Here is a 13,765-nt window from a genome sequence, read left to right as displayed (position 1 = left end):
ATGTACATATATGTACAGTACAGGCCAAAAGTTTGGACATACCCTTTCCTCCTTCAATACGTTTTCTATTTACATTGTAGATTGTCACTGAAGGCATCAAAACTATGAATGAACACCTGTGAAGTTATGCAATTAACACAAAAAGGTGAAATAACTGAAAACATGTTTTATATTCTGGTTTCTTCAAAATAGCCACCCTTTGCTCTGATTACTGCTTTGCACACTCTTGGCATTCTCTCGATGAGCTTCAAGCACACCTGTGAAGTGAAAACCATTTCAGGTGACTACCCTGCGGTTGGTTGGCGACCAGTCTAGGGTGTACACCACCTCACCCAAAGTTGCAACCCTAATGAGGATAAGCGGTACAGAAAATAGATGGATGGTTGAGGTTATTTGTAGGAATGGATGGAGGAATAAGCTAAATAAGTAGCAGTTTTCGATCAGTTAAAAGCTCTAAATGTTGGTTTTGATTATGTTTTGATGAACCGCCCAGCCCTACAATATAATAATAATATAATAATGAAAGATGGATTAAAATATTGGTATTGGTATAATGAGGTGTATCATATGTAAATGTAACTTGTAGGTCACTTACCCATAAGTTGCTCTTGTAGCTTCTTCTTCTCTGGATTTTCACCCTCACTGTCACTGTCACTCCTACGCGGAACACAAAGTCCATTAAAAGCACTTTAGGATCTGATTCTGGCTGTGAAAAACAAACACTTACTTGTCATTGCTCTGTGACTCCTTCACAGGTTTCTTGCTTTGCTTGTCCTTGTTCTTCAGGTAGTCCTTCAGTTTCTCCGCTCGGTCCAAATACTGCATGCACTTTGCTCGAATGCTTTCCTTCGCCTTGTCGCTGTGGGCTTCATCTGCTCCAGCAACCAAAACATTCCGGGTGAAAAACTTCAGGCCACGTTTGTGGCGGGCGGATGGTCAGAACGTGGTACTCACATTTAATGGCGTGTAGAAAATATTCCACGGCATGTTGGTAAAGTCGCAACGCCTCTTCGTAGTTCTTAGCCTTATCTTCTTCTGTGGCTTTGGTCACAAGGTCGATCGCTTTCTGACATGGAACACGGTAAACATGAGCAACTTGAGAGCTTTTCACTGTGAATGCTACTTACAAATGAGATCAACTAAAGTTGTAACAGAACTTGTATTCTTACTCGCAAACCCGTTTCACCACACGGTACACATCTCAAGTGAGGGCCAGGAAGTATTTATGGCATTAAAAACAGTGTAGACCTGCCTTTGGCTAGCAGGAGTCATGGCTAGCAATACCGCCAAGGAGGATCCAGAGCTTGACAACCCTCTTCCGTGGTTTGAGAAACTTAGGGCCTAACTTACTAAAGGTTTGCATGTACTAAAACCAGTGTAAGCTTGATAGCTGATCTATTAAATGTGTCTAAAGTGGATTGCATCTTTTAGGTGAGCAGAATAAGGCGTGCCTTCAATTTTGCGTCTTTGTCTTCAATAATATGCAGAATATATGCTGATCATCAAAACACCCCCAATACTCGTCAGAGAAGATGCAAATATATTATAGACCACAGGCTATGCAAATTACCAATACCCATCACCGATTTACAAGCACTATTAGGGTTTTATTGAGCACCTCTGCAGGCATGTGATTTGAACTTAATGAAAAAGACTGAAAACCAGCCGGGGATCTGGGGGCCGCAGGTCCCCCCCAAAACTCCTGGTTTTTCAGCAATTGAACATGCAAGAATTAGCAAAAAAAATGGACAGAATTTCTAGGCGCAGTCAGGGCGTTGAGGGTATCTGGTTTGGTGGCTCAGGATTAGGTCTCTGCTTTTTGCAGATGATGTGGTCCTGATGGCTTCATCTGGCCAGGATCTTCAGCTCTCACTGGATCGGTTCGCAGCCGAGTGTGAAGCGACTGGGATGAGAATCAGCACCTCCAAGTCCGAGTCCATGGTTCTCGCCCGGAAAAGGGTGGAGTGCCATCTCCGGGTTGGGGAGGAGATCTTGCCCCAAGTGGAGGAGTTCAAGTATCTCGGAGTCTTGTTCACGAGTGAGGGAAGAGTGGATCGTGAGATCGACAGGCGGATCGGTGCGACGTCTTCAGTAATGCGGACGCTGTATCGATCCGTTGTGGTGAAGAAGGAGCTGAGCCGGAAGGCAAAGCTCTCGATTTACCGGTCGATCTACGTTCCCATCCTCACCTATGATCATGAGCTTTGGGTCATGACCGAAAGGACAAGATCACGGGTACAAGCGGCCGAAATGAGTTTCCTCCGCCGAGTGGCGGGGCTCTCCCTTAGAGATAGGGTGAGAAGCTCTGTCATCCGGGGGGAGCTCAAAGTAAAGCCGCTGCTCCTCCACATCGAGAGGAGCCAGATGAGGTGGTTCGGGCATCTGGTCAGGATGCCACCCGAACGCCTCCCTAGGGAGGTGTTTAGGGCATGTCCGAACGGTAGGAGGCCACGGGGAAGACCCAGGACACGTTGGGAAGACTATATATCCCGGCTGACCTGGGAACGCCTCGGGATCCCCCGGGAGGAGCTGGACGAAGTGGCTGGGGAGAGGGAAGTCTGGGCTTCCCTGCTTAGGCTGCTGCCCCCGCGACCCGACCTCGGATAAGCGGAAGAAGATGGATGGATGGATGGATATATTCTATCCATTTTCTACCGCTTGTCCCGTATGATATAAATATATTATATTATAGACCAAAATGCAGGGGTGCCAATATTTTTGGCCATGACTGTATATACATATATGTATATCCACTATATATATATATACTACTACTACTGGTACACATCATACCAGTAGTAGTATGATGTGTACCAGTGGCACAAACTGGTACACTACTACACACTACTACTATATACACTATATTGCCAAAAGTATTTGGCCACCCATCCAAATAATTTGAATCAGGTGTCCTAATCACTTGGCCCGGCCACAGGTGTATAAAATCAAGCACTTAGGCATGGAGACTGTTTCTACCAGTGACATGCAGTCAGGGGAGGCAGGTGAGGCGGGGCCTCACGTGCCATCGTGGAAAGAAAAAAAAATTAAAAAGAAAAAAAAAGAAAGAAATTGTTATATATATCCAGTGATTATACTATAAAGTTATTTTCCATTGAGTCAGCAGCCAGTTGAGGCACGTCACTGAGTTGAGCCTCACCATGTATTGCGCAATGACTCGGCTAACTGCTGGCCTGCTGTGCAGTGAGACCGCATTGCTATATGATTTATATTATACATTTCCATAGTTTAGTTAGCTGAGGTATATAATGTACAGTGTATTTTCTCAACAACTGTATGTGTGTAACGTATTTCTTGTGCTGAGCAATCATAAAACAGCTGCGAAGACGCACTGGCTGAGGCTCGCAGTAATCCCCCCTCCTAGTGGTAGAGGGCGCTAGTGATCCCAGAGATCATTCTTGCGACTACACGGCTGCAGAAGAAGTGACAACAAGCAGCAACAGTTAGCAGCGATCGTTTATTTTTTCCTCTTGCCTGGACTATTAACGTGGAGGATTACATATCTAAAATAAAACAGTTTTCTAAACTGGACTTTCAATTGAAGCAGGAGGTAATACTTAAAGGAAGATCTCCATCGAGACAGAGAGTCTTTTAAAACTGAAGAAAGATAAGGAAGACTTCTATAAACAAGTTATCGATGCTTTTATTCAAAAGGAGCTGCGCATGGACTTCATTTATAAGTAAAGGTAAGACCATAATAAAGTTTTTTTTTATTAAATGTGCTTTTTTGTGTGCTACAGTTTGTATGTGTAAAGTTAAAGTACCAATGATTGTCACACACACTAGGTGTGGTGAAATGTGTCCTCTGTATTTGACCCATCCCCTTGATCACCCCCTGGGAGGTGAGGGGAGCAGTGGGCAGCAACGGCGCCGCGCCCGGGAATCATTTTTGGGGATTTAACCCCCAATTCCAACCCTTGATGCTGAGTGCCAAGCAGCGAAGAATGCTGGTATGAGCTTTTAAACATAACCCGTTAACTGCTGCCAATCAAATGGTGAATAAGATACTCTTTAGGGTTAATATGTTTGTAAATCTGACTGTGATGAAGTCAGTGCCTCACCAGTCATGAACCTCACCGGACGTCACTGGTTTCTACAAACATTTGTGAAAGAGCGCGGAACTGTCATAGGATGCCACCTGTGCAACAAATCTAGTCGTGAAATTTCCTTGCTCCTAAATATTCCAAAGTCAACTGTCGGCTTTATTATAAGAAAATGGAAGAGTTTTGGAACAACAGCAACTCAGCAATGAAGTGGTAGGCTACGAAAACTGACAGAGAGGGGTCAGCGGATGCTAAAGCGCAAGAGGATGCCGACTTTCTGCAGTCAGTTTCTACGGAGATCCAAACTTCATGTGACCTTCCAATAAGCCCACGTACAGTACGCAGAGAACTTCATGGAATGGGTTTCCATGGCCGAGCAGCTGCATCTAAATTATACATCACCAAGTCCAATGCAAAGCGTCGGATGCTTTATAATTCCACGAGGGTTTTGCAGCGGCACACGCACGTCTGCGCGCTTTAAATAGGCACTTAAACATGCAAAATAGTTTCCTTGGCTCATTCGTGCGTGCTGACTTTAGAAATAATGTACACTTCACTGCACACCCCCATGTTGCTGAACATGTTATAATTCTATGAGTGTTGGGTTTCAGCAGCACAGGCGTGCATTCGTTCTTTAATAATGTTCCCAGGGCTCTGTGCAAGCTGGTTTTAAAGATAATGTACATGTCATTGTACATCTATAGTATATCAAAATAAACATAATAGGAGGTGTAATTCCACCAAGTCAGCTACTGCTGCTTTTTTCAGGCTTCTGATTGGACAAAATGTGCATGACAGCAAGTGTATGTGTTTGTGTGTAGACATAGACACTTTTGAAACTACACTTGTGTGGATGGAGATTGCTTTAACCCCAAATATGTGTTTTTGAAACTCTCTGTGTTTGTGTGGACATGGCCTTAGTCTATGAGCATGAAGTGATATAGGATACTTGGATGAGAGCCAAAATGCTTCTAAGACACAACAAATGTTCGTTTCGATCGATTGAATGGCTTTAGAGTACAGTGACCTGGATGAATGAGAGCATCCACAGACACAACCTTGTCTGTGTTATTTGTTGGCCATTTATTGGAGAATTGCCCACCAGCAGTTTGCATTGGTTGTGTTTTATTTGACAAATCATAACAGGTGTTTAAACAAAAGCTTAACAGTTTAATGTTTTGTATTTTGTTTGCGTACTTTTACGAGATGAACCAAACTATATTCAACATAAAGTAGCAAGAAACACATCAATAATGAATAAAGCAAAACATGTTCTGGATCAAAAATCACTTCATATTCTTTACTACTCGCTCGTGTTACCATATCTGAGTTATTGTGTAGAAATGTGGAGAAAATAAGTACAAATGTGCGCTTCATTCACTAACTGTGTTACAAAAAAGATCAATTAGAATAATACATAATGTTGGATGTATAAAATATACAAACCCTTTATTGAATCAAAAATATTCAAATTCAACGATTTGCAAACAGCTAAAATGATGAACTAAGCAAACTATAACTTGCTACCCAAGAATGTACAACAATTCTTCACAACAACAGAGGAGAAATATAACCTTAGAGCAAAATCAAATTTAAAACATTTGTACGATGGTACAACACTTAAAACCTTTAGCATATCCGTAAATTACTCATGACTGCTGCGCTACATCCACTACTAACCACATTGTGAAGTATGCGGACGACACGACAGTAGTGGGCCTCATCCGTGACAACAACGACATGGACTACAGGGAGGAGGTGAAACATCTGGTTGACTGGTGCAGAACCAACAACCTGGTCCTGAATGTCAACAAGACCAAGGAGATCATCGTTGACTTCAGGAAGCACCAGTCCAGCCCCGCTCCACTCTACATCAACGGCACAGCGGTGGAGATAGTAAGCAGCACCAAGTTCCTGGGGGTGCAGATAACTGACAATATAACCTGGTCCCTACACACCGGAGCTCTTGTAAAAAGAGCTCAGCAGCGCATGCACTTTTTGCGTCGGATGAAAAGAGGACAGCTCCCTCCCCCCATTCTCACCACATTCTACAGAGGCACTATAGAGAGTCTGCTGACCAACAGCATCTCTGTCTGGACTGGAGCCTGCAATGCCTCAGACTGGAAGTCTCTCCAGAGAGTGGTGAGGACGGCGGAAAAGAACATCAGGACTCCTCTTCCTCCTATCCAGGAGATCGCAAAAAGCCGCTGTCTGACCAGGGCTCAGAAAATCTGCAATGACTCCTCCCACCTCCACCAAGGACTGTTTTCACTGCTGGACTCTAGACAGAGGTTCCGCAGCCTCCGAAGCAGAACCTCCAGGTTCTGTAACAGCTTCTTCCCTCAGGCCGTAAGACTCTTAAACGCATCATAATTAAATTATCCCCTCAACTCCCCCCAAAATGGATTAACTCGCTGGAATAAAAAAGACAATATAACATACATCCATAAACGTGGACGCATGTGGAAAAAGTGCAATATATTTATCTGTACAGTAATCTATTTATTTATTTATATGTATTTATTTATTTTATATATATATATATTATTTATATTTATTTATTTATATATGCACCGTATTGCTTTTTTATCCTGCACTACCATGAGCTTATGTAACGAAATTTCTTATCTGTGCTGTAAAGTCCAAATTTGAATGACAATAAAAAGGAAGTCTAAGTCTAAGTCTAAGTCTAAATGGAATTAAATTATGTAATGGATTAAGCAAAGAATTCAAACAAAGCACCAATATGATCGAGTTTAAGACACTGTTCAAACTGCAAGTGTTCAAAAAGTACACAGAACAATAATTATGATGACCATCTTGAACCCTTATTAAATTTATTTTTGTTGTTTTTTTAGATAAATATTATTTATGTATTTAATATTTGTTAACTTCCATCCATCCATTTCCTACCGCTTGTCCCTTTTGGGGTCGCGGGAGGTGCTGGAGCCTATCTCAGCTGCATTTAACTTATTATGGGTATATTATTTATTTATTATGTATTTATTGACTGTTCTGTTACAGAGAACAAGGAAATGGGATACAATTGCTATGGTATGAAAAGGGGTAGGGTAAATAAGCTCAGCTTCTTCCTATTCCTTTTCGGACGTGCTGTAATGAAACAACAGGAAATATGTGATGCAGTAGTATTGTATCTTATGCATGTTCGAAATAAACTGAAACTGAAACTGAACTGAAACTGTGAGGACAACGTACCGTTACTTTACCGTTACACGCCTAGTATAAACGTTGATGTGCGAAAACACTTCAGTCCTTTTAACAACGAGACTGCAGCATCAAAACAATCTTCGTGCAGTTAACACGCGTCCAAACAAATATTGTTCGTCCATTTTACAGTAGATGGTGATGGTTAGCTCACTGTGGCCTCAGCTGTTAGCACTCAGGCTTCTAAAGCTAAGCTAGCTTGACACAATCAGCCTACCTGCAATGTTGACGTTGACATTTCATCTCACACTTTCGCTGCCCACACAGATTTACTTTCCTTCCACGCAGAATACAAGCGAATACAACATAAATCCTGGTATCAACATGACAATACAAAGCTAATCCTGTGATGTTTGCTAGCAGGCTTGACAACCACAGAATACTCAACGCACAATTAGTACATCCGGTTTAACCCTTCAAAGTAAGAGTAAAGAAAATATAAACTCACAAACCTGGCCTTTCCGCCCAAATGCAGCTGGGATAGGCTCTACCGAGAGGGACAAAATAGAAATCCTTCAAAGTGATTTAATTCATGAAACAGAAACTATGGAGAGCAATGTGGACTTTACAGAGTTAGGTGCAATACCCAAAACCCCACTTCACCAAACCATCTTAAAGGCCTACTGAAACCCACTATTACCAACCACGCAGTCTGATAGTTTATATATCATTGATGAAATCTTAACATTGCAACACATGCCAATACGGCCGGGTTAGCTTACTAAAGTGCAATTTTAAATTTTGCGCGAAATATCCTGCTGAAAACGTCTCGGTATGATGACGTCTGCGCGTGACGTCACGGATTGTGAAGGACATTTTGGGACAGCATGGTGGCCAGCTATTAAGTCGTCTGTTTTCATCGCAAAATTCCACAGTATTCTGGACATCTGTGTTGGTGAATCTTTTGCAATTTGTTCAATGAACAATGGAGACAGCAAAGAAGAAAGCTGTAGGTGGGAAGCGGTGTATTGCGGCAGATGTTGTGCCGGATAACGCACCCCCGCCGTAGAATGCACCCCCTGACTGTTGTGCCGGATAACACAGCCGGTGTTTCATTGTTTACATTCCCGAAAGATGACAGTCAAGCTTTACCATTGGCCTGTGGAGAACTGGGACAACAGAGACTCTTACCAGGAGGACTTTGAGTTGGATACGCAGACACGGTACCGTGAGTACGCATGCAGCTGCGGCTTCCAAACATTTGATCGCTTGCCCGTACGTGCGTGCCGCTATGTGCATGTCACGTACGTAACTTTGGGGACTTTGGGGAAATATATGTGCTGTATGAACTTTGGGGAGGTGAACGGTACTTTGGGCTGTGGGATTGAGTGTGTTGTGCAGGTGTTTGAGTTGTATTGGCGGGTTGTATGGACGGGAGGGGGAGGTGTTTGTTATGCGGGATTAATTTGTGGCATATTAAATATAAGCCTGGTTGTGTTGTGGCTAATAGAGTATATATATGTCTTGTGTTTATTTACTGTTTTAGTCATTCCCAGCTGAATATCAGGTCCCACCCGCCTCTCACAGCATCTTCCCTATCTGAATCGCTCCCACTGCCCTCTAGTCCTTCACTCTCACTTTCCTCATCCACGAATCTTTCATCCTCGCTCAAATTAATGGGGAAATCGTCGCTTTCTCGGTCCGAATCGCTCTCGCTGATGGTGGCCATGATTGTAAACAATGTGCAGATGTGAGGAGCTCCACAACCTGTGATGTCATGCGCATATCGTCTGCTACTTCCGGTACAGGCAAGGCTTTTTTATCAGCGACCAAAAGTTGCGAACTTTATCGTCGATGTTCTCTACTAAATTCTTTCAGCAAAAATATGGCAATATCGCGAAATGATCAAGTATGACACATAGAATGGACCTGCTATCCCCGTTTAAATAAGAAAATCGCATTTCAGTAGGCCTTTAACTTCCACAGACCTCTACTTAAAAGGAACACCAATACATCAGAAGATCTAAATAAACCTCAAAACAAAAACGCAACTGAAAGACCCAGAGTGTAAATCAGATTCAAATAATAAATCACTCTGCACAAGATAGTGTGGTTATTAATGCTGCTCATGATAACTTGGATATGGTTATTCAAAGACAAAGTGACCTCGCAAAACGCATTGTTTCACAGCAAAAACTGTCTCTAAAATAGACTGGGATAAGACAACCTTCACTGAAATCAGTCAAAAGGTGATTTTCTTATGTGGAGACTTTAACATCGACCTTTTGAAGCCAAATAAGCCAAAAATAAATCAATAAATCATTGATGACTTTAGATACAATGTACGGTAGGAATCTGTAAAATTGCTTGTATTTAAAAAAAATACATTATATTGAATATTTATAACACAAAGATCTATAGAGGCAGAAAATAAGTACAAAAACTATAAGAATAAGCTAACTAGCATACTATGAACATGTAGAAAATAATATAATAGTAAAATATTGCACAAGAACAAATATGCAACACAAGAGCAACATGGGGCATTCTAAATAGTATTATTAAAGATGGTGCAAAAAAGATTACCCTCGATATTTTTTACATGGTAATATTAAAAAAATGACAATATGGACAAAATAGCTGAACACTTTAATGACTACTTTGTAAAAATTGGAATAAAGTTGGAACAAAGGGTCTGTGTACCTTAAGTTCATTCTATTTCCAATTCTGAAACACAAAAAAAACAATATATATATATATATATTTTTATTTTTTTATTTTTTTTTTTTTATTATTATATATGGCAGATTTTGAAACAAAAAAGGGTGGATTTTCATTAAAATATTGCCATAAAATTGGAATTTGTGCTGTTTTCCGGTCCGTGTTCATTCTATTTCAAATGCAAATCAAAAAACACATTTTGGACCATTTTTTCTATTTTAATTTCTGGAACAAAAGTTGGACAACTATTTAATGAGACTTTTTAAAAATGACAAAAGGACTCCTACTGAACAAAGATGTTACCGTTTTGCTAAAAACATGCTAAATGCAAAGGAAAAGCTAAAAATACCACTTTCGGTTCAATTTGTAATCAAACAGATAACCACACATTTTTGCATTTTGGATGAACATTTTTTTCGATATTTGTGTTTATCTGAAACAAATAAAATCCCTAAAAGGAAAACAGCACAATATCCAATTTTATGGCAATATTTTAATAAAAATCAACCCCTTTTTTGTTTGTTTTAAAATCTGCAATATATAATAAAAATCGAAAAATAGCCTTGATTTTATTTTTTGATTTGCATTTCAGAATTGAAAATAGAATGAACGGAAGGTACACGGACCACAAAGGATTCCAAGTTTGAATGATGGGTCAGTCGAGGACTTGAATGACACAATAGAAAGAAATCCCAACTCGATGTTCCTCAATAACCTACCAAAGAAGGAAATAATCAAAATTGTACGGAAGTACAAATCCAAGACCTCAACTGAATATCACGGAATAGATATGGTCACGATAAAAAAAAGTTATCGACGAAATCTCAGAACCTCTCACATATATAAGCAATCTATCCTTTCAAACAGGAAAATGACCTAACAAAATGAAAACAGCAAAAGTGTTACCCATATATACTAGTAGAGACAAACACCAATTTACTAACTACAGACAGATTTCTTTACTTCCACAATTTTCACAAATCATTGAAAAACTATTCAATAACAGATTAGAGAAATTCATGAACACAAGTGGGACTCTAGCAGAAAACCAATACAGATTTAGAGCTAACATTTTAACATAAATGATAAATGATAAATGGGTTATACTTGTATAGCGCTTTTCTACCTTCAAGGTACTAAAAGCGCTTTGACAGTATTTCCACATTCACCCATTCACACACACTGATGGCGGGAGCAAGGGGTGAAGTGTCTTGCCCAAGGACACAACGGACGTGACTAGGATGGTAGAAGGTGGGGATTGAACCCCAGTAACCAGCAACCCTCCGATTGCTGGCACGGCCACTCTACCAACTTCGCCACGCCGTCCCACATCCATTACATTAATCAACATAACAGGAAATAATGCAGTAGATGGCAAACAGTGTGCAGCTGCAGTGTTTATGGATCTAACAAAAGCATTTGACATTATCAATCATAACATTTTAATCAACAAGTTAGAACAGTATGGCATTAGAGGGTTGGTCTTGAATTGGATAAGAAGCTACTTAACCAAAAGGAAGCAATACGTGAAGCTCGGCGAATACACATCTTCAATGCTAAATATATTGTGCGGCGTACCCCAGAGGTCAATACTCGGACCAAAATTGTTCAATCTTTATATAAATGACATCTGTAAAGTTTTATTTGCAGAAGATACAACTGCATTTTGTTCAGGAGAGAACACACACAAGCTAATACAAATAATAGCAGAAGAATTTAATAAATTAAAAAGATGGTTTGACAAAAACAGACTATCTCAAACATTCCGCAGAAATCAATGGTAAACTTTTACAACTGTGCCATCAGCAGTGTCCTCACTTACGGCTTTTTAGTGTGGTTTGCTAGCTGCACTAAAGCGAACCAACAGGCCCTCCAGCGAGTGGTTAAAGCGGCGGGGAAAATTACAAGGATGATACTCCCAGAGATGAGTGCCATGTACACAACTCGCTGCCTAAAGCGAGTACACAACATCCTGAAGGACAGATACCACCCAGCACATTGCCTCTTCAACCTGCTACCCTCTTGTAGGATGTATAGATCGATTCGCGCCAGGACCACCAGAATGTCTCATAGTCTGTATCCCCAGGCTGTGAGACTGCTAAATGAACAGCCTGCCCCTTTGCTGCCCCGGACCATCTTATTACCTCACTCTTCACCACCTCAATAATTGTGCTCTGGACATTGCATTGCTGCAACATTAATGTAACACCCATCAGACATCTGACTGTTCCCACCCCTACGTCCCTCTTATCGCGATCTTCCTGACAATGCTAAAATGTAAACTATGGTCAATGCAGTTTCTATGCCGCTGGACAAAGCTCAAACAAAATCTCGTTGACATGTATGACTTAAGTGTTATTATGACAATGACAATAAAAGGAATTGATTGATTGATTGAATCTCAGTGAAACTAAAATAAGGCTATTTGGTAACAGTAGAAGAAAAAGTCAAACACAAATACAAATAGACAGAGAAAACAGTGAGGGAGTAAAATGAACTAAATTTTTGTGTGTAATAATTGATGATAAAATTAACTGAAAATCTCATACAAAAATATACAACACAAACAGGAAAAACAGGTTTGAATAATGAAGAAAGCAAAATATGTTCTCAACCAAAAATTACTTCATATTCTTTGCTGCTCACTAGTGTTACCATGTCTGAGTTTTTGCGTAGAAATATGGGGAAACAACTACAAATGTGCGCTTCATTCACTAACTGTGTTACAAGAGAGGACGGTTAGGTTAATACATAATGTTGGATAATGTTGGATATAAAGAACATACAAATCCTAAGCTAAAATGATGTACAAAGCAAACTATAACCTGCTACCCAAGAATATACAACAATTCTTCTCAACAAAAGAGGAGGAATATAACCTTAGAGAAAAATCTAATTGAAAACATTTGTATGCGCGTACAACACTTAAAACCTTTAATATATCAGGAAGGCTTAATTAAATTATGGAATGGAATGGAAATCAAACAATAAACTAATATGACTCAGTTCAAGACGTTGTTCAAACTAGAAGTGTTAACTCGGTACAAAGAATAAAAATGTTGATTAATATCTTGAACTTTATTGAAAACTCCATATAACGCATTGTGAGAACCAGAATTGATTTATAGACTTATAAAGAGAACTGCTGTATTTGGAATTCAATATACAATGTAAACTGTGTAACAAGATGAGAACAGGTAGTGACGATATGTGTTAGACATTTATATGAAGTAGAAAAGGGGTAGGGTTAATAAAGCCTGGCTTCTTCCCACTCCTTTTTGGACATCTTGAGAAGAGAAATGAGAATCTTCAGGTGATATGATGAATCACATGTATTGTAAATGTATGCATGTTCATACTTGATTTTCCGGGAGACTCCCGAAATTCAGCGCCTCTCCCGAAAACCTCCCGGGACAAATTTTCTCCCGAAAATCTCCCGAAACTCATGCGGACCTGAGTGACGTGTCGACAGCCTGTTTTCACGTCTGCTTTCCCACAATATAAACAGCGTGCCTGCCCAATCACGTTATAACTGTAGAATGATCGAGGGCGAGTTCTTGGTTTCTTATGCGGGTTTATTGTTAGGCAGTTTCATTAACGTCCTCCCAGCGCGGTAACAACACACAACAACAGCAGTCACGTTTTCGTCTACCGTAAAGCAGTTCGTCTGCCGTAAACAGCAATGTTGTGACACTCTTAAACAGGACAATACTGCCATCTGCTGTACATGCATATGTGACAATAACATCTACGGCTTTTAGAGACTGCGCACACAACAAGGAGACAAGCAGAAGAACGAGGAAGATACAGCCGTGGCG

General features: G+C 40.5%; 1 protein-coding gene across 1 annotated transcript in view; it reads right to left on the bottom strand.

Moving 5' to 3' along the window:
* Positions 1–7,680, bottom strand: part of vps4a (vacuolar protein sorting 4 homolog A) — a 52,615-nt gene extending 44,935 nt beyond the window's left edge. Inside the window, exons 1-4 of the mRNA XM_061977734.2 lie at positions 7,504–7,680; positions 955–1,066; positions 728–872; positions 596–657 (exon numbers count right to left, since the gene is read on the bottom strand). Coding sequence (XP_061833718.1) covers positions 596–657; positions 728–872; positions 955–1,066; positions 7,504–7,524 — 340 coding nt within the window. The 5' untranslated portion in view covers positions 7,525–7,680. The remainder of the gene's footprint in view (positions 1–595; positions 658–727; positions 873–954; positions 1,067–7,503) is intronic.
* Positions 7,681–13,765: the final 6,085 nt, after the last annotated feature.

The sequence above is a fragment of the Nerophis lumbriciformis genome, linkage group LG18, assembly GCF_033978685.3.
Source record: "Nerophis lumbriciformis linkage group LG18, RoL_Nlum_v2.1, whole genome shotgun sequence".
Classification (NCBI taxonomy): Eukaryota; Metazoa; Chordata; class Actinopteri; order Syngnathiformes; family Syngnathidae; genus Nerophis; species Nerophis lumbriciformis.
Note: the sequence above shows the minus strand (reverse complement) of the source record. Positions and strands in the feature narration are given on the sequence as shown.